The following is a 23,789-nucleotide window of genomic DNA, read 5'->3' as shown; positions in this document are numbered from 1 at the left end:
TACAGAGGTGCTAATGCAGCTTTTATCTCCTGTAGATTAGACTACTGTAATGCCTTGCTCTGTGGCCTTCTCAAAAAGAACATTTCAAACCTACAACTATTACAAAACTCAGCCGCATGCGTGCAGTCTCTTATTATATATATATATATATATATATATATATATATATATATATATATACACATATATATATATATATATATATATATATATATATATATATATATATATATATACACATATATATATATATATATATATATATATATATATATATATATATACATATATATATATATATATACACATATATATCACTTCTGGTTCTGTCAATTTTTTTTGTGTTGGTTGTCGGCTCTGTTTTGGTGTTGTCTAGATTTGGGTTTGGGATTGTTCCTGGTTGCGTATGGTGTGTCGACAACAGTTTTGTATTGTGAATTTGTATATAAGTTGTGCCCCCCCCCCCCGACATCCCCATCCCGTTTCCCTTTCTCTTGCTCTCTGAGCGTTTCCATCCCGGTCCTGTCCTCAGCCATGCCGGATGCCAGTTTTAAATAAAGGCAGCAGCAGGATAAGATTCAGTCTCTTCTTGCTGCTAACATTAAAATCTGTTTGGATAGTAAAAGGCTACAATCATACAACATTGCATGCCCCAGCTGCCGAACAGGACAAGAAAAAAAATTCTCTTATTAGTTTTTAAATGTATTAATGGCTTTGCGCCCTCTTATTTAACTGACTTGTTTTTATCCTATTGACCCTCGCGGGCCCTGAGGTCCTCTGGCAGCGGCTTATTGTGTGTTCCAAAAGCAAAAAGAAAAACCCATGGCGAGGCGGCTTTTAGCCACTACAGCCCCCTCCTGAGGAACAGCCTGCCGTAGAACCTCAAGACTGCAGAGACTGCTGATATTTTTAATGGGAGGTTAAAAACACACCTTTTTAATCTGGCATTTAATTGACCTTTTATAGTCCTTATCTCCATCATTTTTATTTTTTGTCATTTTTATTTCTACTTATCCTATTTATTTATTCTATTTTTATTATGTACTTCTAACTTATTTTACTTTTTTACTTTATAATCTTATCTTACTTATTTTCTATTAGCTTTGTATCATGTCTTTTTATGTTTTGAGCTGTTTAGCTCCAGTGTTTCCTGAGGGGGGTCCTTCACACCGGGAGTTGGTTCCGGTCCTCTGCTGGGGTCACTGCGCTCGAGTCCTCTGGTCCTGGTTGGCCTGGGGGTCTCAACACTTCGGTGTGCGGGTTCCCCTTGGTCTGGCGGGGTCAGGGGTCGAGCGCTGGGGCCCCAGTATTAATGACCTTCGCCTTCTCCTGGTGTGGATGGCCCCACTGGTAGTGTTTTCCCATGATGCTTAGTGCCATGCCATGTCTCCTCTGCTTTCCTGTGCGCAAAAAATTGGGATTGTGTCTGTGTGTGTGTGTGTGTGTGTGTGTTTGTGTGGTGTATACTTATTGATGGTGTGGTTTTTATTATTTTGTTGTTATTGCTGTTTTTTACTGTTCAGCACTTTGCGTTGTTTTTATTAATATGAAAAAGTGCTATACAAATAAAGTTTGATTGATTGATTGATTGACTGATTGACCTGTACTCTGCAGAGTCTTGTAACTCTCTCCTCCAGTTTTTTAATGACAAGGTCATCAAAATCCACCAACACCTTGGTTCCACTACCTCACCTCTTCCCTCCTCTGAACCTCTCCCACCATCTCACCTACAGCACAGCAGTAGCAGCCATAGACTCAGCCGCTGTGTGCCGGTATATCCTTCCGCGGAGCACTATGCTTGTGCAGATCTGTGTGTATCAAATGTTATTTTAGCAGATTGAAATGAAAACACGTCTTAAAATGTTTTATAACCATTCCGATTTACTTCACATGCTAATACGCCGTCCCCTGGACCACTGGAAGGATTATTTTGTCCACTTTCATCAGTCTGGCTCTGTCTCCTCTTCACCTCCAGCAGTTGAGCTAAGCTAACTACGATGCTAACAGCTGGGATCCAGCCACTGGACGCAGAGACACAAAAATGGTATTTATGAGCTTATCTCACTTTGTAAATGATAGGGATAGGGCATGGGTCCAAAATCTTCGGAGTATTCCTTTAAACAATATTTTTATCAGAGATGTTAGGCCAGGGAGTGCTTACTGGCATTTTAACTCTGTCTTAACCTTTGATAGAAGTTTTACGGAGGCTTTATTGTTTTTTTGGGAGGGTTTTAGACAGAGGGAGGGGGATTTTAGCAGCCTTAAGGCCTCAGTATGCTTCGCCGTCGCAGCGACTTCGTTCCTACGCCGGCAACCCTACACCGCCACTGAACATATCTTGCTTCTGTGTCAAGGGAACACCCTCCTCTGCAATTTCACCACAAAGCCGCTAGGCAGTCACAACAACAATGCGACTTCTTTACCTAGACACAGATCTATAGACATAGATTTCTAGACGTACATATCTAGACACACGTGCACTTACCAAACATATATGACATATCTGGCGACACCGGGCTGTGGTGAAGGAGTGGCATGAGCGGACATGATGAAATATCGGTAAAACTAATGAGCTTTTGGACAATTAAAGCCATTTTAGGAGCAGCTATACACATAGCCCCGTCAGCTAACAGTGCTAACACTGCTAAGTCCGCTAATGGGATGTGCGCCGCTCAATTTTGGATCTAAATTTCTCCCGAAGCACTGTTCGGATCAGAAAAGATTCGGGGTGAGTTCTACTTCATTCTATAAACGCAAAAGTGGACCAATCACAGTCCTCGACGTTCACATCACCACGCGTTGCCTCGATGCGAAGTCACAATTTTCAGGAGGTGCGCATCAAGCCCCGGCGTAGGCGCGGCGTAGGGTCCTATGCACACGGTGTAGGAACGGCATCGCTGCGACTGGGAAGCATACTGAGGCCTTTAGGCAGTCGGGGGACCACGGTAAGATGCAGATCAAACTCCTGTATCAGCAGCACACCCTCAATGTCACAAGCCATATCACCAGATCTATGAAGGATCGAGAGACTGAAATAGTGGAACTGGAACATCTAAGTGAGTCCACAGGAAATCAAGGTGATTTTAAAAACTTCAAAAGGAAAGAAATGGCTTTAGCTGACCTGCTGGACATTAAAGTGCAGGGCACACGGGTTCGGTCCCGGTACCAGACCATCACCGGGATGGATTTCTTTAGCCTGGAGAAAAAGACTGGACAGGGGAGAGTGATCCACGCATTGCTCTCAGACACGGGTGAGGAGATCACTGAACCAGGCCAGATGCAGAAGTTGGCGGTGGGCTTCTACTCCTCTCAATACGGAAGCGAGTTCAAGGAGGAGCAGGAGCTCCTGGAGAGGTTCCTGTGGGGACTGCCTCGTGTCTTCAAGGAGACCAACGAACAACTGGAGGCCTGACTGGACATGCAGGAGCTGCGGGCAGCCCTGCAGACGATGCCAACGGGCAAGTCTCCTGGGATCGACGGTCTCACCGCCGAGTTCTACAACGCGTTCTGGGACATCCTGTCCTGTCCGGTAGGGATGTCCTGTACGCCCACAATGAGTGTCTGGCCTCTGGTTCATGCCAGTGTCCTGCAGGAGAGAAGTCCTCACTCTGCTCCCTAAGAAGGGAAACCCACAGGACATCAAGAACTGGTGCCCCGTGTCCTTGCTCTGTGTGGATTACAAACTCCTGTCCAAGGTCTTGGCCTCCAGGCTGGGGAGGGCTATGGAGCAGGTCCTCCACCGGGACCACACCTACTGTGTCCCCGGCAGGTCCATGGTGGACAACGTCCACCTGATTCGGGACGTTTCGGAAGTCTCTAGTTCTTTGGACATGGATGCTGGTCTGATTTCAGTAGACCAGGAAAAGGCTTTTGACCGAGTTGAGCACAGCTTCCTGTGGAGGGTCATGGAAAGTTTTGGGTTCAGCATTTCATAGCTAAGATCCAGGTGCTGTACAGGGACATTGAGAGTGTGCTGAAGATCAGCGGCAGTCTGTGTGCTCCTTTTAGGGTGTGCAGAGGTGTCAGGCAGGGCTGTGCTCTGTCATGGATGCTCTATGTTCTCTCCCTGGAGCTCCTCCTCACTGAACTAGGTTCCAGTCTGCAGGGTCTGTTTTTACTGGGTTTTAGAGAAAGCATGATTTTATCGGCCTATGCAGATGATCTTATTGTTTTTATTAAGAATCAGGGTGACGTAGATGTTTTAGTTAATATTATTCAAGATTTTAATGTGGCATCAGCAGCAAGGATCAGCTGGGGGAAGAGCGCGGCCCTGGCTGTCGGTAGGTGGCATGGCGGTCTCCCAGTTCTTCCAAATTATTTAACATTTTCCGGAAGAACATGATGTTAGAACATCAGTGCCATCAAAATGTCGTTGCATGTTGCCTCAGTTCAACATTTTGATGGCACTGATATTTTAACACGGTCAGTAACCTGGACCTGGACTGTCTCTGTCACTGGCCAGCGTCCCACTCTGCCTCAAAACCTCCATCATTATCCCCATCCCCAAAAAGACAGCAGTGGACAGCCCCAACGACTACAGGCACATGGCACTTACACCTGTTCTGAAGTGTTTTGAGAGACTGGTCTCTCAGCACTTCAGAGCCTGTCTGCCTCCTATTCTGGACCCCACCAGTTTTCCTACAAGGCAAACCGATCCACAGAGGACACTAACACCACTATGGTGAAAGTCATCTTGAGTGGTTTAGCCCCTAGAAAGATGACGCTCATTTTGGCACGACCTAATTTGACCCTTTTAGACTTGTTTCAGACAGGCATGTCTCATATGGACACCTTCATTGCTAAAACTCTCATCTCAAGCCAAGTTCTGGTCAAAATATTGTTGTTACATCTTCAAGCCCCCTTCAAGGACATGATGATAGAAGATGTAACTGACAATATTTTGACCAGATTTTGGCTGAATCCCATTTCACCCCTTAGCCCTCCCTCTTGGCCCTACCCCTCTGTTTTGCGCGTTCACGTGGTAGGGGTGTCCCGAATGTCATTATGATGGAGGGGTAGGGGGAAGTGGTAGGGCTATGCACCCCTCCAAACGGAGATTCTCCCGAGGCACACTCCAAACGGAGGGGTATGACAGATTTCCCAGAAAGCCTTGCAAGATCTGCAAGATGGCAGAGTCCGCAACGAAAGAAGTTCATAAATGTAAGTATTCTCTCAATGAAAAAGGTTTCAAATGTAAGAAAAACATTCTTCGGCAAACAATTGTTGCATCTGCCTACGTCATCAGCAGCGACGACTAGTGATGACGTACGCAATTGTCGAAGGGGTGGCCCAATTCCAAGGGGTTTACTTTCAGCCCTACCCCTTAGCGCTCCGTTTCAAAGGGGTAGGGGCAAGGGGTAGGGCTAAGGGTAGGGCTAGAAAGAGAAATGGGATTGGGCCTTTGTCCTGAAATGCACATTTTAGCAATGGGGCGCTCATATGGGACACACCCATCTGAAACAAGTCTAAAAGTGTAAAATTCAGCGTCACCTAAATGGACGTCATCCTTCTGGTATGACACCATCTGGAAAACCCGGGCAGCCAGGTCATGATGCTATTCCTGGACTTCAGTCCAGCATTTAATGACATCGTCTGGGAGATCCTGGTCAAGAAACTGTCCCACTTGGGTCTCTCAACCAACATCTGCCTCTGGATCAAAGACTTCCTGACAAATCACCCACAGTTTGTCAGACTTAGCCCCCACCTGTCCAGCACCACCCATGCCTGCACCGGCTCTCAACAAGGATGTGTTTTGAGTCCCTTCCTCTTCACGGTCTACACATCCGACTGCTCCCCAACCTACCTCTCAAATGCAATCGCAAAGTTTGTGGATGATCCCACCGTGGTCTGAATTATCTCAGGGGGGAAGGAGTCTGACTACAGGGACGAGGTTAACAGACTGACTGCATGGTGTTAAGTAATAGGTCAGTGATGATCTTGTCTGCTCAGTGACCGGGAAATGCAGGTGAAGTCCAGTGCAGAGCAAAGGCCATGTAGGGGCTGACGGCACCGCCTCGCTGTCCTACACCGGTATTCACGGGCACACGCCTCTAGTCTCTGGTGCCCAGGTTCACTACCGGAGTAGCTGTGCTGCCGTGTTGCTGACTCACCGTCTCAGTTCTGCCGCCACAGTGTCGACTGCTTTCACCACAGCGACGACTGCAGTGCTGACTGCGTTCGCCACAGCGACAACTGCAGTGCTGATTGCGTTCACCACAGTGATGAATGCAGTGCTGACTGCGTTCACCACAGCGACGACTGCAGTGCTGACTGCGTTCGCCACAGCGACGACTGCAGTGCTGACTGCGTTCGCCACAGCGACGACTGCAGTGCTGACTGCTGTCACCACAGTGCTGACTGCTGCTGCCAAAGTGCCGGATGCTGCCGCCACGGTGCTGACTGCTGTCACCACAGTGCCGGATGCTGCCGCCATGGTGCCGACTGCTGTCACCACCTTGCCGGCTGCAGTCCTGACTGCTGCCACCACAGTGCCGACTGCTGCCGCCAAAGTGCCGGATGCTGCTGCCACAGTGCCGGATGCTGCCGCCTTGGAGCCGGATGCCGCTGGCTCGGTGCCGGATGCTGCCATCACAGTGCCGGACGGTGCCGCCATGGTGCCAGATGTTGCCGGCTCGGTGCTGGATGCTGCCGCCTCGGAGTCAGATGCTGCCGTCACAGTGCTCGTCCTTTTTTCTTGCTGATGTCTGGCCATCTCTTCTAGCATGTTCCTGTCAATAACAGTAGAGAAGGTTTGTTCAGTCAGAAGTCAGCTGACTGGATACAGTAGACTTCTGTCACTCTGCTGTAATATCTCTCTCTCTCTCTCTCTCTCCCTCTCTCTTGGTACCTGGGTTCTCCAGACACAGAAAGCAAACGGGTCGTTAGAGTTCAGCTTTTCTCTGGTTCAGTTGGCCAGAGCAAAGCTCCAGCAGTGCTTCTCCAGGCTTTCCTTAGTCTGCACACATCTAGTCTCTCCTATAGTGAGAGAGTTGTGACAACGATTACGATCATCTGCTTCCGCCATTTTTGCCCAGCAGTTGTCTCTGTATGTATGTTTTCCAGAGGTGTCAAGAAAGTACTTTCCCATGCCATGTTTCCATGTACCCAGTCAGTTCTCGAAGAGCTGGGCTGATTGTGATCACCTGGGCCAGAACTGTTTGTTGCAGGTGATTCAAATCAGCCCAGCCCTTGTTAACTGACTGGGCACAACAAAAACATGGCATGGGAAAGTACTTTCTTGACACCTCTGATGTTTTCATCGGTTCCTGGCCATGTTAAAACATCAGTGCCATCAAAATGCCGTTACATGTTGCCTCAGTTCAACATTTTGATGGCACTGATGTCTTAACTGCTGAAAATTTTTGTTCTATCCGAATTCGCCATGCCGGTAATTTGCAGCGTCATAATTCCTCTGCCTCCCATTTGCCTACCATAATGATGCAGTGGCTGAAGATGTTTCATAGGATTTTTATTAAATTATTTTTTTTTTTTTAATTTTAAACTGTGCCTTTTTACCAAACTAGTGATTATGAACAGCTTTCTTGTCAGTGGGTCTCTGGCTATCTGGCTATGGTTGCTGACCACCTTGGTCCTGGGGAGGGCGGGGGGGGGGGGGGGGGGGGGGGGGTGTGCTCCTAGCCTTGTCGCCTTGTCCTGCGTCAGGGTAACTGATGTCCTGTATCTTGGGGGCACGTGGCTGGAGCACTGGGGGGGTGGGGGGTGGGGGTGTTAGCCGCCTGAAAGTGGGGGATCATTTTCCTGATTTAAAATTTAAATGTTTTTATTTTTTCAGCCAGGCTGCATATGAGTAACGGGCAGGAGTCTGGCCTCACTGATCAGGAGGTTTATAGATTTAAAAGACTAGTGGCGCTTGGGTCCTGTTTTGAGTTTGTCTGCCTTCATGTTCTCCTGCCAAGTCATCTGCCTGCTCCTCATGTTCTCCTGCCTCTCTTGTTACTTCCCTAATGGGTTGCACCTTTCCTGCCCTCTATATAAGCCCTGCTCTCCTGATGTGTCTTGTTGGTTCCTTGTGGGTCTGTCCACGTGCTCTGTGTGTGTCCTGGCCTGCACCAGCTCAGCTCCTTCCTGAATCCTGCGTTCCTTAATCCTGCGTACCTGTATCCCTGCGTACCTGTTCCTGCAAATAAAGGACTTTCTGAACTCCAACCTGGCTGCCTGTGCGTGGTTCCTTCCATCCCGCACCCCGTGACACAAGGAGGAGCCGGACCTCCTGGAGGGGTTCCTGAGGGGACTGCCTCAAGTCTCCGAGACCACGAACAGCTGGAGGCGCCCTGCCTAGACATGTAGGAGCTAGGGCATTACACAAAAACGTCGACTCGTTGACTAGTCGACGTCCGTCACAGAAGCCACGTAAATTTGGAGGAGTTGACAAGTCCGCAGGTTATTCTTTCTCTCACCCGATCACCCCACGGCTCTAGCCTTCATCCAGCGCATGTGAATGCGCTCATGCCCTACTCCATGAAAACATGAGCGCAGCCCAAGAATGTGAGGGAAGATGACCCAGAGTAGGATTACTAAACTGAGTGTGATCTAAGAAAATTACAGCAATAAGGATTCATTTTATTTACCCTTTATCTTTAGAGGCTGGCGAGTTCTTTATTTTTTGTCTGAGTGGTGCCTATTGCGGTTCTGGTTTTACTTTCTATTTATTTTATTTTACGTTGAAAACTGTTTGTCTAAGTAATGTTCTGTAAAACGATGCAAGCAAGACCAGTATCAAATTATAATTTTCGACAGCACTGGGTTTTGATTATTTTGCTTTAAATTCATTTGGACAATGAGCTCTTTTTTTCCAAACATGTTGCGGACACGCAATGGGAGTGCGTCTTGCTGCCGGTTTAATTGCACTATGTGTTGTGCAGTTAAATTCAAAAGAAACTCAAGGTGTTAGCCTTTGTTTTGTTCGGGTTAAAATGTCAGAAGGACTGTTGATGCTTGTGTCTTGTTCGTGTTTGCGCACCACCGTGCTGCACGCCGTTTCTCCCATACTAAATTAAGGGCTCAGCTGTGCACGTTTCATGCAGGCGCACTGATCCATGCATCCTCGAGAAGCTTGTTCGGCACTCCAGACTGTTTGTCTTCTCCTTTATTACAGATTGTTGATAAAATATGAAGCACATACATTATCAATATATTATTATTTGGTATTACAATTCGTTTAGCCTTTTTTTCTGTTTCTGAATCGCAGTGGCGGCGTCCGAGCTACTAGGTACATTGCAGTGAATTTTAAGACAAGCTGCTCATTGCTGGACAGCTGTGTGTCCGTGTTGCCCCCCCCCTGTCAATGTGATGACGTCATCTCACATCACGTCAGCCTCACATTGTCGGCTCGACTTCGACTTTATTGAGGGATAAGTCGACTTGAAAAAAACTAAAGTCGTGAATGCCCTAGTAGGAGCTGCGGGCAGCGGTGCAGGTGATGCCAACGGGCAGGTCTCCTGGGATCGACGGGCTCACCGCCGAGTTCTACAAGGCGTTCTGGGACCTCCTGGGTAAGGATGTCCTGGACGTATACAAAGAGTGTCTGGCCTCTGGTTTCATGCCAGTGTCCTGCAGGAGAGCAGTCCTCACTCTGCTCCCTAAGAAGGGAAACCTGCAGGACATCAAGAACTGGCACCCCGTGTCCTTGCTCTGTGTGGATGACAAACTCCTGTCCAAGGTCTTGGCCTCCAGGCTGGGGAGAGCTATGGAGCAGGTCATCCACCGGGACCACACCTCCTGTGTCCCTGGCAGGTCCATGGTGGACAACGTCCACCTGATTAGGGACGTTTTGGAAGTCTCTAGTTCTTTGGACATGGATGCTGGTCTGATTTCAGTAGACCAGGAAAAGGCTTTTGACCGAGTTGAGCACAGCTTCCTGTGGAGGGTCATGGAAAGTTTTGGGTTCAGCATTTCATAGCTAAGATCCAGGTGCTGTACAGGGACATTGAGAGTGTGCTGAGATCAGCTGCAGTCTGTGTGCTCCTTTTAGGGTGTGCAGAGGGTCAGGCAGGGCTGTACTCTGTCATGATGCTCTATGTTCTCTCCCTGGAGCTCCTCCTCACTGAACTAGGTTCCAATCTGCCGGGTCTGTTTTACCGGGTTTAGTGAAAGCATGATTTTATTGGCCTATGCAGATGATCTTATTGTTTTTGTCAGGAATCAGGGGGACGTAGATGTTTTAGTTAAGTTTAGTTTTAATTAAAGATTTTAATGTGGCATCGGCAGCAAGGATCAACTGGGGGAAGAGTGAGGCCCTTGCTGTTGGTAGGTGGCATGGCGGTCTTCCAGTTCTTCCCCAAAATTTACTGGCCATGTTAAACATCAGTGCCATCATAATCTCATTGCATGTTGCCTCAGTTCAACATTTTGATGGCAGACCACGGTGGTGGTAAGGAAGACTTGGCAGTGTCTCCCTCCCTGAGAGTGCTGAGGAAGAACCACCTGGAAGAGAGGCTGCTGGTGACCTTCTATAGAGCCGCCACAGGGAGCATCTGGGTGTTCTGCATCAGTGTGGAAGCAGGGTGCTCAACTTCAAACCAGGAGAGCTGCAGAGGCTCATCAGCACAGCCTGAAGACCACTGGCTGCTTCCTGTCCAGCCTGGAGCTCAGTTCTCCACAGTGCTGAGATGGGCGGAGGAGAGAGCGAGGTGGAGAGAGAAGGAGGACCTGATCTGTACTGTATTCTATTGTACTCTGCTCTACTTTACTCTGCTGTACTCTGTGGTACTCAACACCAATCTATCGTACAACTGTGCTCTACTGTACTCTTCTCTGCTCTACTCCTGAGCATCAGTTTCCCCAATACACAGCATTCAGGATCACTTCCTCCTTTCCGTGGCGCTGGGCAAAGCTACTGTCCACTCCCCCCATGACTCAACTTCTCCGACTGCTTGGAAGAAAACTGCAGCTGCTCAGCTGACGTGTTGAATGTTGGACACTCTGAAGGCTTCAGAAAGCAGCCGGTGTCGTCTACATTCTAACAAACAGAGGAGCTGCTGACGTCTGACACATCTTAACACATTTCATGGAAAACAAACCTGATTCTGTCCAGCTGTCTCCTCAGAGTCCTTGTCATCTCTCGGATGTGTCTGGCTGTGTCTCTCAGTGATTGGCTGGCCTCGGTCACATGATTCCTCTTGATCATTTTCTTCCAGCTGGTGATTGCTTCAGGAAGTGCAAAAGCCATTCCTACGACTCCGCCCACAACTGAGGACCAATAAGAACTCATCAAAATGAAACGGGCAAACACAAATATAGACAAATGGTGAGAGGCACAATTTGATAAATGAGGCCTCAGGATCCATCAGAAAGGATTCTGGAGAGCTGGACTGAGTCTCACCGTGGCGCCTCCTTTCAGGACAGTTTTGGCTCCAGCTGTAGGACAGTGTCTTGATGAGTTGTTTCGCTCCTTCGCAAATAGGATCCTGGATTCCTTCCCACTGAGTTTAACAGCAAAAACTGCTAAAATCCCAGCAACTGCCACGGTGAGCAGTTGATGAGAAGTGCCCCGTGGCATCAGGACGTTCTGTCTGGGATTCCATGCATCTCCAAGGTAGCTAAGCTGATTGAAGTCATTGGAGTGGAAATCGATGTCTATTCCGTTCCTCCTGGCCATGGCCTGCTTCATCTGGATCATGAAGGCCTGGTCCTGCTGGTCCTGGTTGAAGGAGGGATTCTCTTCCCTGATCTGGTCTTTCAGTCTCTTACTGAGTTGCTGGATTTCTCTTTCTATTTCATTACTCTTCTCCTCAACCTTCTTCGCCTGTAACATTGGGCCGCTGGACACAAAGACCTCTGTGATTTTAGTTCCTAGGGTGACGGCTGCACCCACTCCACTGAACGCCGCTGCCACGAGTCCTACAAGAGGAGCAGCTATTCCTCCTGAACACAAGGTGGCGACTCCGGCTCCCAGCATGCAGGCAGTCGCCACCACCGACACCGAGTTCCCCACACACTCCGAGATGTTACAATTCCCTCTGTGGATCTCCAGTACTCTGGCCAGCTCCTCCAGCTGATCGGGACACTGCTCCCTCTGACTGATCCATGAGTACATCCTCTCCAGGAGGTCGTCTGCTACGCCCATGATGGAGGCCAGGGTGTGGTTCTGATCTGGAAGTCAGAGAAAACCTTCAATGTTGAAACAGAAATTATTCAGCAGCTGCATTGACCCCACACAGTGGTGCTGTGATCAGCGTTCTAGCCTCACAGCAAGAAGGTTCTGGTTTCAAATACCAGCCGCTGCCCGGGGCCTTTCTGTGTGGAGTTTGCATGATCACCCCCTCTCTGTGTGTGCTTCCTCCAAAACCATGCATGTCAGGTTAATTGGGGACCCTAAATTGCCCCAAAGATGGATGGATGTGACGAGTTTAAGTGGAGAAGAGCATGGTGGAGCTATCATCAGTGGTTCTACTTCGTGTAATGCTTAGCCCACCTACTGGCTTCGCTATTGGTACTCTCCCTGGTGCCAGCCAATCACTGAGACAAGTCTGAAACTGACGCGCCAATCCTCCGTGCGCGCTGGCACACTGCCATGCCCCTCTCCGAGGGTACATTAACAGCACCTGCACAACACACTTCCTTCTTCTTTCTCAGCCCTTGAGACTTTCAAAGCCACTTCCTCACATCAAAATCAGAAGATTCAAGATGGAAAAGCCAGCCCGTGACCTGTCGCCATCCGGCGTCGGGCCTCTCACCTGCTGTGGCTCAGCGCTCCTGGAGCAAGACTGCCACGAACGCTGTTTTACCTGCCTGGGCTGGCAGCATTACCGCCAGCGGGTATCCTGCCCTGCCTGCATCGCCTTACCGCTCGAGGAATCCGAGCGGCGAGCGGCATTTATGGGTGCCGTTTCACCGACTTCCGGCTACTGAGCCGGTGGAATACCTCGCGAGGCTCTTCACCTCCGCTGCAGAACGCACCTGACTGGCGCTCCGCAACCACCCGAGCCGGCGCAGCGCGACTTTGCACTCGGGCTAGCAACCCAATCGCAGGCTCATTCCTGGACTGCGGTGCTGTGTCCCACCGTGCCATCGTTCCAGGCCAACATGCAGCGTGACTGGTGTGCTCCGCTCACCGCCAAGGGGGCAGTGAAGGGCTACTGTGAGTACTGCTCCGTGGACGGCTGACCACCTGTCTCCGGAGTATGTACTATAGAGGACTCCGTGAGGCTGTGGCTGCTTCCCACCTCCACTCCGTGGCCCAGCGCAAAACCCATGCTGCCATCTGAAAGAGACAGGCGCATGGCAGATTTCCTGGACCGGGGCTATGCTAATGGAAACCAAGTGTTTGCCTTGGCTAACAATATGACTTTCCTCCTCGGCTCCATCGATAAGCTCTGCCATGAGAGGTCAGACCTACCGCCGGAGGACATCGAGGAGATCCAGAACACGGCCGAGGTCCTGATGCGCATGTGTCATTCCACTGCGATCAACGGAGGCCGCGTCATGGCCAGCGCCCAGCTTGCCATGAGGCACCTGTGGCTTGGCCTCTCCTCCCTTGGGACCAGAGGGGGATCCTGGGGTTTCCCCTCTCGACTTCCTCCCTCTTCGGTCCAGACATCCAGGTGATCATCGACCATTTGGAGGCGGCGGCCCGAGGCTCCCAACAGCTCCCCCCCAACCTTCACCCTCAGCCGCAGCCGCCTGGCGGAGCTGTGCGGAGCGTGCCTCCGGCGTTCACCCCGCCGTGCTCGCTCCTCCAAACGCTTTCCGCCGCTGCGCTAAAGTTAGGGTAGACGATGTTGTCCAAAAGCATATTTTGTCATACTGAGTGAAATGCTCCTTGCCTCCTGGGAGAAGTCAATACATTATGTGGATGGAAAAAAGTGCAGAAAAATCTGACCACTGTAGCAGCCACAGGAGTGTAAAAACTCCGACCAATCGTATCGCGCGGACCGCTCTTAAGAAACCAATCAAATCCCTTCGCCGTTCTACCAGCCCCCTGCGCGTTCATTTCAATGGCGTGCACTGGCCCTGATTCAGAGCGCGCGCGTTGCCAAGGAGCTCTCGGCGCTGGCGGCTCGCGTGAAAAATAGAATGAAGCGGAGTGGGCGCACTGCGCTCCTATGCGCGTTGTGTGCGGGCAGTCAGAAAGGTTAATAACATTGGAGGCGATCACAAACTCTGTGCGCGTTGTGCTTCCACGCGCGCACCCGCGTGGCACTTCCGCGTTCAGTGCGTTCGCTCCCAACGGGAGCTCCTCCAATGGGGTGGGAGCGGGGCGGAGCCTTGGGGAGATGCTACATTCGTTCTACATGCTAGTTTTCCAAGATCGTCGACCCTAGCTCTAAGCTATGCCGCCAGCTAGGGATGTGCGAGTACCGATACCAGGTATCGGTATCGGGCAATACTCGCCTTATTTCAAAGTATCAAGTACTCGTGAAGGCTACCGATACCAGCCGCCGATACTCAAGGCAAGAAAATCTCATGCGTAGTAAGCCGCCCTCACCAGCAGATGGCGGTAGTACAACCGAATGGGATGCAAGCTGCCATTAAACATGAAAGAGGAAGAAGCCCTCCTCTCCAGGAGTTGGCGCTGACAGGCGCTGGGCGCTACACCACAGCGGGCTGACTTCTCCATGAGCATCACACCCAATGCAGAGACAACAGGAATGAATCCGCAAGAACAGCTGCTCGTCTCATCAAAACTCCGCCGGTGTGGAAATTCTTTCACATAAGTGAAAACGAGCCAAGCTTTGCAGAATGCAAACTCTGCAATGCTAAAATTGCTAAAGGAGGTGTGTGATCTTGTTCATTTACCACTAGTAATTGTTGAAACACCTCAGGACAAAGCATGTACAAGAGAGTCTCACGCGAGGCTGACGCTGTTGTGCTGGAAAAAAAACTCCTGGAGCCAACTCGATGGTAAACTCTGCAGAAGACCGAGAAACTGAAGAGTGCCGATCCGAGAGCAGTACAAATAACACCAGCAACTCAGAGCAACTCTTAAAATGCAGGGGTTGTTCTATCTTTGAATTTAGTTCATCAAAAATCATTAGGATGAGTACATTTAAAAACTTATTTCATGTAAAGTGTAAAACTCAGAGAAAACTGTTTTATCTTGCACTTTACTTCATTCATAAAATGTTAAAATAAGTTCATTTTAAAAAGTGTATAATTTAGAGTTGTTTGTTTACATCTTGTACTTCAGTTCATTTAAAAAAAAAACTTAAAACTCAGAGAAATTGTTTTATCTTGCACTTAATTTCATTTAAAAAGTGAAAAACTCAAAGAGTTATTTGTTTTATTTTTCAGTCTATTATTTTGGACTTAAACATAGTGGCTGTGGTGCCTTTTTTTAGAAATAAGAGTCATTTTTCAAAAATGATCTGTCATTGCATTATTTTAAATTTTATGTATCAAAAGTATCAGCATGAGTATTGGTATCGGTGAGTACTGACGATGAAGTACTCGTACTTGGTATCGGTCTGAAAAAAGTGGTATCGAGCATCCCTCCCACCAGCACACTGCTTCCTCAAGAGAGGAGCGTGTTGCACTCAGCTCTACGCTTGGCTCCACGCTTCCTCGCCGGCGTCTGCTCTGCTGCGATTCCGCCGCGTTGCGGCCACGGCAGTCGTAGCGGCGGAATCGCATGCCCTCTCGCCACACAGGACGCGCATCAGGGGTGCTGCCGGTAACTCTGTCAGCCCATAAGCACCCCGAACTACGCGCCCCGCCTGCGTCTTCCTGCAATGAGCACAGTGGAGCCTCAGAGCGCTGGGATCATGCCGACTCTCGTCCCCGCCGTGATGCGTGTGGACGCCGGCATTGTTGGCATTACGCACGGGCAGAGCGCCTCCGCTGATGAGCCGTCGGCTCGCAAGCGCCCCAGACTGCGTCTCCCACCTGCAGCTCCCTGCCTAAGCACAGCGGAGCTCCAGAGCGCTGTGATTATGCTTGCCCGCATCCCTGCTTCTGCACGCTCGGGCCCTGGCATCATTGGCGAGGCTAGCGGCCCCAGATGTCCCGGGATCACGCCACCTCCGCCGGCTTCGGATTCAGCAAAGCGCTGTGCGCGGCCCCAAAGCGGCTGCTCACGCCGCTTCTCGGGACGCCCCGTCCACAGCCCTTTTGAAAGGGGCCCCCCGTCTCCCAAGGCCGGGAGGACGGGTGGACAACCCCTTTCGTCCATGGTCGTGGTACAGCCGCTGACGCTCCACTTCCAGACATGGTGCGCGATGCTGGGACCGCTCTCACCCTGGCTGTCCAGGACGCTGAGATGCGGCTATGCCCTGCAGTTCGCGTGTCACCTGCCTCCTTTCAACGGGATCCTCCGTACGCGGCTCGCATGCCCTGCGGGGGCGTTCGCTCTCGAAGCAGAGGTATCCTCGCTCCTACGCCAAGGCGCAGTAATGGAGCTGAGTGCGGAGGAGGCACATTCGGGCTTTTACTCCCCCTACTTCTTTGTTCCCAAGAAGAGCGGAGGGATGAGACCCATTCTGGACTTGTGGGTCCTGAACGGTCAAGTGACCACCAGGAGGTTCCGTATGCTGACGGTCAAACACCTCCTGGAGCACGTCCATCATGGGGACTGGATGACCTCGGTCGACCTCACGGACGCCTACTTCCACATCCCCATTCTGAGGAGGCACAGGAGCTTCCTCTCGGTTCACCGTGGGAGACTGGTATTTTCAATACAACCGGCTCCCTTTCGGCTACTCCCTCGCTCCGCGCACCTTCATCAAGTGTGTAGAAGCCGTGCTGGAGCCCCTCCGTCGTCGTGGTCTGAGGATCCTCACCTACATCGACGACTGGCTGATACTCGCGCCCTCTTATCAGGAGGCACTGGAGCATATGGCCCAGGTCCTGCACCACATCGAACACTTGGAGTTCGTGGTGAACCGGGACAAGAGCGCGCTCGTCCCAGGTCAGCAGATGGCTAATCTGGGGTTGGAGCTGGAGCTGGACGCTCTGACCATGACAGCCTGCCTCGGTCCCTGATCACGGTGCCCGCAGCCCGGGTCCACCGCATCAGGACTGTCCTAGGTATGATGGCTGCTGCCCATCCTGTGGTTAGCTTGGGCCTTCTGCACATGCGCAGGCTCCAACGGTGGTTCTGCCGCCTCCGCCTCTTAAGGAAATGGGACGGGCACAAGAAGGTCTCGATCCCGGCCCAGGCGCGTCAGGATCTCCTCTTCTGGATGGATCCTGCGCTTCTTCTGCAAGGAGTCCCCATGGGCTGCGTGTCGCATCACGTCAAGGTGTTCACGGATGCATCTCTCGCAGGATGGGGAGGCACCCTAGGCCACCTCCCGGTGGGTGGTGCCTGGGACTCCACGCCCATTCACATCAATGTGCTGGAAATGACGGCGGTGCAGCTGGTGCTGCTCCACTTCCAGACCAGGCTGCAGGGCAGCCATGTGCTCGTTTCATTTAGCACATCCATTTTAGGATATCCATCTGCTCACAATTTCCATGTTTTCTGCCAAACGGGTCCAGAGTTCTATCTGCTGGACTACCTGTTCATTCAGCGCCATCATATTCACAAACACAGACTGTGTGTCAACGCTGCTGGCCATGGACCAATCGGTGAAGCTCCTCTGAAAGACGCTGGAGAAACTCAGCTGTCTGTCAACAACACCTCAAAATCTGATTGGCTGATGATGCTGTCACTCAGCGTTACACAACCCAATAGCAGCATCCACCTGGGAGCCAAGGCAGCTGTTGAGACGACTGCTGTCCCAGCAGAGGGACGAGCTGAGGTGCCTTCAAGGGCACGAGACATTTGAGCTCTACTAAATTATAACCATTCATGGTTACAACCCTCAATAAAGTTGCAAACTGAACATTTCAGAATGAACTTTTAATTATGGAGGGAAGACAAATTGGAATTTTTAGCACCGGTTAATGATTACTTCTCAAAGAAAGTGATCTGTTACTTTACTGATTATTTCCTTGTACCTGCCTCTGGCAAGGCTCAAAGATTATGATCCACCAAACAAAAAAAAAAAAAAAAAAAAAAGAAAAGAAGAAAGAGAGAGAGCACTCACCAGGGCGAAGGGCTTTTTGCTGCACAACTGTACTGAAAAATGCAGCCCGCCGTCTGGAGCAGCCTCACTGAAAGCACAGGAAAACGTGACAAACTCAGGAATGGTGTGCTGTGACTTTTCCCGGCATTTCAGCAAAACCAATTGTGAGAAAAATGCAAAAAACCAAAACTTTTCCCTCATGAAAAAAACATCATCACCGAACAAGTCCATCGTGCCTCGCCACACTTCCACATAGAAGTCAAGTCATGTCATTAAACTTTTAAAACGTTGCCATTTTTGTCCTCTATCAAGACATGAAAACCTCATTTCAATTTCTTCCACCAAATTCAAACTGTGAGCGTTAAGGTGTGGTGAGATTTTCAGTCGTTTTTGGAGTTTATAATGGGTTTGTATTGGAAAGGGTGAGAGTGGGACATGTTCTGCATTTAAACAAAAAAAATAAAGGTTTCTATCGTCCCCCAGGCCACATTTCTGGCTCAATCTTAACACATTATACATCATAATGTAGGTACTTTCCTTTTGATGCTCACATTGCTTTCATCTGGTCTCTATCTCAAACGGTTCTATCTCCAGATACATTTCTTTGAGTAAAGTGCAGAATGTTCTCCCATCCGCTCCAATGTATTGTGCAGAGAGATTTTCTCACTCAAATCCAAAAGTTCACACATCTTTCCAAACTCACTGTGCCTATATGGATGATCCTACAGACACGAACATGTCAGGATAAATTCATGAAAGACTTCTGATGCAGTTGAAATAAATAAACAAATAAATTTCACCTCTCTGTTCTCGAGAAACAACATTTCTTCAACCATGCAAAGTGGAAGAAAAACGGCTGATTCACTGTCATGCTGTCATGCTGCTGGGTGCAGCTGGTCTCCATGGCAACACACAGCTGCAGACTGTCATGGCTGAGCTCAGCTCAGAGCTCACAGTGAAGGTGTTTTTTGTATCTCTCTCTCTCTCTCTCTCTCTCTCTCTCTCTCTCTCTCTCTCTCTCTATATATATATATATATATATATATATATATATATATATATATATATATATATATATATATATATATATATATATATATATATACATAAATTGTGTTCTCGCCACCCCAGCGGTATTGTGTCTGTCTCCTTCAAGCTCGGGTCCTCTACCAGAGGTCTGGGAGCTTGAGGGTTCTGCACTGGATCTTAGCTGTTCCTAGGATTGTGTTCTTTTGAACAGACATCTCAGATGTTGTTCCTGATCTCTGCTGGAGCCTCCCAGCTTGAGGGTTCCTGCTCCCAGTGCCCCGATCACTACTGGTATCACTGTTGCCGTCACACCCCATTATTCTGTTAAAATAAAGAGTAAAGACTTGTGTTATTTCAAACACCCCTTGGTTTTTGGGTCAGTCCCACTTCTTCTGATTGGTTGATTGGGCCTGAGCTGGGCTGATATAAGGAGAACATCCTGCAGTGGGTGGAGGCTGATCATCTGAGAGGAATGAGAGACTGAAAGACAGAATGTCTGAATCTCTGAATCTGCCAGCCCCAGTCCCAGTCCCAGTCCCTCCTCCAGCCCCAGCCACAGCCCCAGCCCCAGTCCCAGTCCCTCCTCCAGCCCCAGTCCCTCCTCCAGCCCCAGCCCCAGCCCCAGCCCCAGTCCCTCCTCCAGCCCCAGCCCCAGCCCCAGCCCCAGTCCCTCCTCCAGCCCCAGCCCCAGCCCCAGTCCCTCCTCCAGCCCCAGCCCCAGTCCCTCCTCCAGCCCCAGTCCCAGTCCCTCCTCCAGCCCCAGTCCCAGCCCCAGTCCTGGCTGCTCTCCTCCAACAAGGACTTGGGCAGAAAAGGAAGCGCTGAGAGCTCTGTGCCCAAAGAGACATGTGATTCCACATGCTACTGATGTGCATGAATTCACACACACACACACACACAGACACACACACACACACACACACACACACACACACACACACACACACACACACACACACACACGTTCAATACTTCTCTGAGAAGCTAAAGAATGTTGAATAAAGATTTGGAGGTAAAAAATGGTTTTTGAGCTAATTTAAGAGCTTTTTAAAACAAACTCGCCAATTTTGTTTCACAGAATAAAAGGGATTCAAGGATTACAGCAATAGAAACACCATTCTTCTGAATGTTCTGCTGTTCTGGCACCACCTTCAGGTCAAAACGAGGCAGTGAAATCTGAAGTATTGAACGTGTGTGTGTGTGTGTGTGTGTGTGTGTGTGTGTGTGTGTGTGTGTGTGTGTGTGTGTGTGTGTGTGTGTGTGTGAGTTTTCTTGTACATACCCAAAAGGAAGGACCAAAATTCGTTTTTCACCAACAGACTGAGGACATTTTTGCCGGTCCTCACTTTTCAACAGGCCTTTTTTGACCTTTTTGAGGGTTAAGACTTGGTTTTTGATTCAGGGTTACAGTTGGGTTTAGGTTAGGTTTAGGGCATAGGTTAGGGTTAGGCATTTATTTTTGATGGTTAGGGTAAGTATAAGTAACGATATAAACGATATAAGTACAAACGTGTGTGTGTGTGTGTGTGTGTGTGTGTGTGTGTGTGTGTGTGTGTGTGTGTGTTCTTGTATTTCTATCCTTGTCGGGGCCAAATGTCCCCACAAGGATAGCAAAACGTGGAACGACGTGCCTTGTGGGGACCTTTTTCCGGTCCTAAGTATGAGAAACAGTGTTTTCTTGACCATGTTGTTGTTACTGAAAAAAGTAAAAGTGCAAAAACATTTCTTTAGGGTTAGGCTTTGTTGTGGTGTGGGTTAGGGTTAGGGTAAGGGTCAGGGTTAGGGGCTAGACATGAATGGGAGTCAATGGACGGTCCCCACAAGGATAGAAATACAAGACTGTGTGTGTTTGTGTTTGTGTGTGTGTGTGTGTGAGAGAGAGAGAGAGAGAGAGAGAGAGAGAGAGAGAGAGAGAGAGAGAGAGAGAGAGAGAGAGAGAGAGAGAGAGAGAGAGAGAGAGAGATCCTGGAGTCAGATTAAAATCTGAAGCAATCCTGAGGAATCCTTTCTCTCTAAGTTACAGCCCGGAGATTACTTGGTGTAACTTCTACGTGAATTTACATACTTTGAAGACTCACTCATAAACGTAGAAGATTAATCATCTGAAATGAGCAAACTGTTCCTAATCGGCCGAGTCCAGAGAGTTTCTTACCTCCAGAGAAGAATCTGCGTCAGGATCAGTGAAACAAACTGAGATGTGTGTGTGTGTGTGTGTGTGTGTGCAGGGGCGGGGCTTGGTTGAAATTCAGGACCTTAGTTTGGAGACGCGTTTTATCCGATCACATGAAGAGCTGGGGGGGGGGGGGGGGGGGCATTTGCTTGACAGTTGAGAGCGGGGAGAGTTGTTGTTGCTGCGCGCGCGGCCGTTAGAGCGGGGGCGGGGGGTGCAGCTGTGTTTTTGGGTTAAGACAGACAGACTACAAGAAGAAGAAAAAAAAAAAAACTGGCCACCGCCCGGAATCGACTGGCCGGTCGGGAAACTTCCCAAACCTCCCGATGGCCAGCCCGCCCCTGTGTGTGTGTGTGTGTGTGTGTGTGTGTGTGTGTGTGTGTGAAAAACCTCTCCCTCACTGTATCTAAAAAGAAAAATCTTAAACTGAAACGAATCAATAATTAAACAACATGAGATCCTGGAGTCACATTAAAATCTGAAGTAATCCTGAGGAATCCTTTCTCTCTAAGTTACAGCCTGGAGATTACTTGGTGTAACTTCTACGTGAATTTACACATTTGAATGACTCACTCATAAATGTAGAAGATTAATAATCTGAAAGGAGCAAACTGTTTATTATTCGGCCGAGTCGAGAGAGTTTCTTACCTCCAGAGAAGAATCTGCGTCAGGATTAGTCTCAGAGTGAAACTGAAAGTGAAAGGAAACGTGCTTGTTATGCCACGGAGGGGCGGGGGGCGGGGGAGGGGGGGTGTTGTGGGGGGTGGTTTCAGGCGGGTGTTGCTGGGAAGGCTGTTGACAGATGTGTGGGTCCAGGTCATCACTGAATGAGTGGGCCAATTCCAGTTCTCCCCCTTAACCCTCAATCGCAACCCTCAATCTTAAAAATGCTTCAAAAATATCAGTCTTAGCAACTAAAGGAGGAGTTGTGAGGAAGCAGGAGTGAAATGTGCAGAGCTCTGGAGAGCATCACTCAGTGGAGGAGGGTTCACAGCCGGGGGAGGAGATGGACTTCATATTGGAGGAAGGAAATTGTTCTGCCCGCCTGTGTTCTGGACAGATGAGCAAAGATGGTGACAGGCGCTGCACTTGTGAACGTGTGGCAAAGAGACTCCCACTGCTCTGAACAGAGGAGGAAAGAGAAAACAGACTCAGAGCGGTCCAGAGAATCACCGAGCAGCTGCACAGTACTCCATCCAGGAGCTGATGGATGGAAAAGATGGCTGTCTCCTGTCGATCCTGCCTGCTAAGGTGGAATCCATGCAGGGCGGCGGCACAGATTGGCTGCTGCTGCAGTGTACAGGATCTCTGTGTGTCAGATGAGTGAACTGCCAAACAATCGACGACGGGCCCACTGTTGTAAAAGAAAGATCATCTTCTCAGGAGAAAACGCCTGTGAGCATGAACAACATCAATGAGGGGGAACTGTCTAAGCGGCCATATTTGGATGATTTTGAGATTCCTCACATCCAAGCTGAGTAGAAAGGTTCTCAGCACAATGTCACATCAGGGAGGGAAGACGAACAAGAGACGTCTGCTGACTTGGACGTTCCAGGATCACCTCAGGTTCTGCTCTCAGAACAGGAAACAGGCTCACAGGCTGCACAGCCTGATGGGACTGATGGGCCTGAAGATTGAAGAACTCTACAGGAAACCGAGCCAGAACCAGAGGCTGCAGAACCTCAGGCGTTAAAAGACCAAGACTAGTGCTGTCAATTTTAATCGCGATTAATCCATTGAGGTCTGCCAATTGGGTCAAAGAAAAGAACTAGAGGATAATAGTGTTTTTTTCCTGACATTGGGACTGATTTATGAGGATTACATTCTTCATTGCAATTAATCTCAACTTTAAAAAAGTTAATTGTTGACGGTTCTCCATGAATTAATCACGATGAATTGCGATCAGTGCGATTAAATTGCGATCAATGCGATTAAAACTGACAGCACTAACCAAGACACTAACATTCTGGAGGCCACACATATGGCAGCTGGAGGTCTGGACAACAACGGAATCAAAATGGTGATCACCTTCACCACGCCCTCCATGCTGTGACACAAAATCCACCGTGTCGGCTGGAGGGCTGGCGGTGGAGGTTCCATGTGTTTGATGGAGGAGGTGGAGAGGAAAACGCTGAAGGAGGAAGTGAAGGCAGCAAGGAACAGGATGAAGGCCCCAGTGCTTCCTCCACACATCTTGAAGCTCTGAGATTTCAGCCCTGAACTGTGGAAAAGACACTGAAGCTGTCAAACCCTGTATGCCCTGTAAAAAATTACTTAAACTAATCAATTACTTCCGGTAATCAATTATTTATTAATTTAAAATGAGTTACCAAACTTAAACCCAACACACTGGAGTAAAACACCTATAAACTTAAAATATAAAATATAGTAAAAAAGTTAATGTAAAATAAGTAAGATGAGGTTAAGAAGTAAAGGTACATAATAGAATAAAATTACATAAATAATGATGAAAATACGGAAAATGTAGGCAGTCAGTTAAAAGCCTGATTAAAAATCTGTGTTTTTAACTTTTCTTTAAAAATCTGGACAGTTTCTGCGGTCCTGAGGTTCTCCGGTAGGCTGTTCCACAGGCAGGCGCTGTAGTGCCTCACCAGGGGTCTTGG

General features: G+C 49.1%; 1 protein-coding gene across 2 annotated transcripts in view; it reads right to left on the bottom strand.

Annotated features, from left to right (window-relative positions):
* The window catches only part of LOC115386904 (uncharacterized), a 29,176-nt gene extending 7,308 nt beyond the window's left edge, over positions 1-21,868 (bottom strand). Inside the window, exons 1-5 of one of the 2 annotated variants that reach the window (XM_030089360.1) lie at positions 21,814-21,868; positions 17,988-18,054; positions 11,342-12,111; positions 11,040-11,209; positions 6,111-6,728 (exon numbers count right to left, since the gene is read on the bottom strand). In XM_030089360.1, the coding sequence (XP_029945220.1) occupies positions 6,111-6,728; positions 11,040-11,209; positions 11,342-12,085 (1,532 nt within the window). In that variant the 5' untranslated portion in view covers positions 12,086-12,111; positions 17,988-18,054; positions 21,814-21,868. Of the gene's footprint in view, positions 1-6,110; positions 6,729-11,039; positions 11,210-11,341; positions 12,112-17,987; positions 18,055-21,147; positions 21,189-21,813 lie in introns of those variants that run through there. The other variant, XM_030089361.1, reaches the window with a different exon arrangement.
* Positions 21,869-23,789: the final 1,921 nt, after the last annotated feature.

The sequence above is a fragment of the Salarias fasciatus genome, chromosome 4 (assembly GCF_902148845.1).
Source record: "Salarias fasciatus chromosome 4, fSalaFa1.1, whole genome shotgun sequence".
Classification (NCBI taxonomy): Eukaryota; Metazoa; Chordata; class Actinopteri; order Blenniiformes; family Blenniidae; genus Salarias; species Salarias fasciatus.
This window is presented reverse-complemented; position numbering and strand designations above follow the sequence as displayed.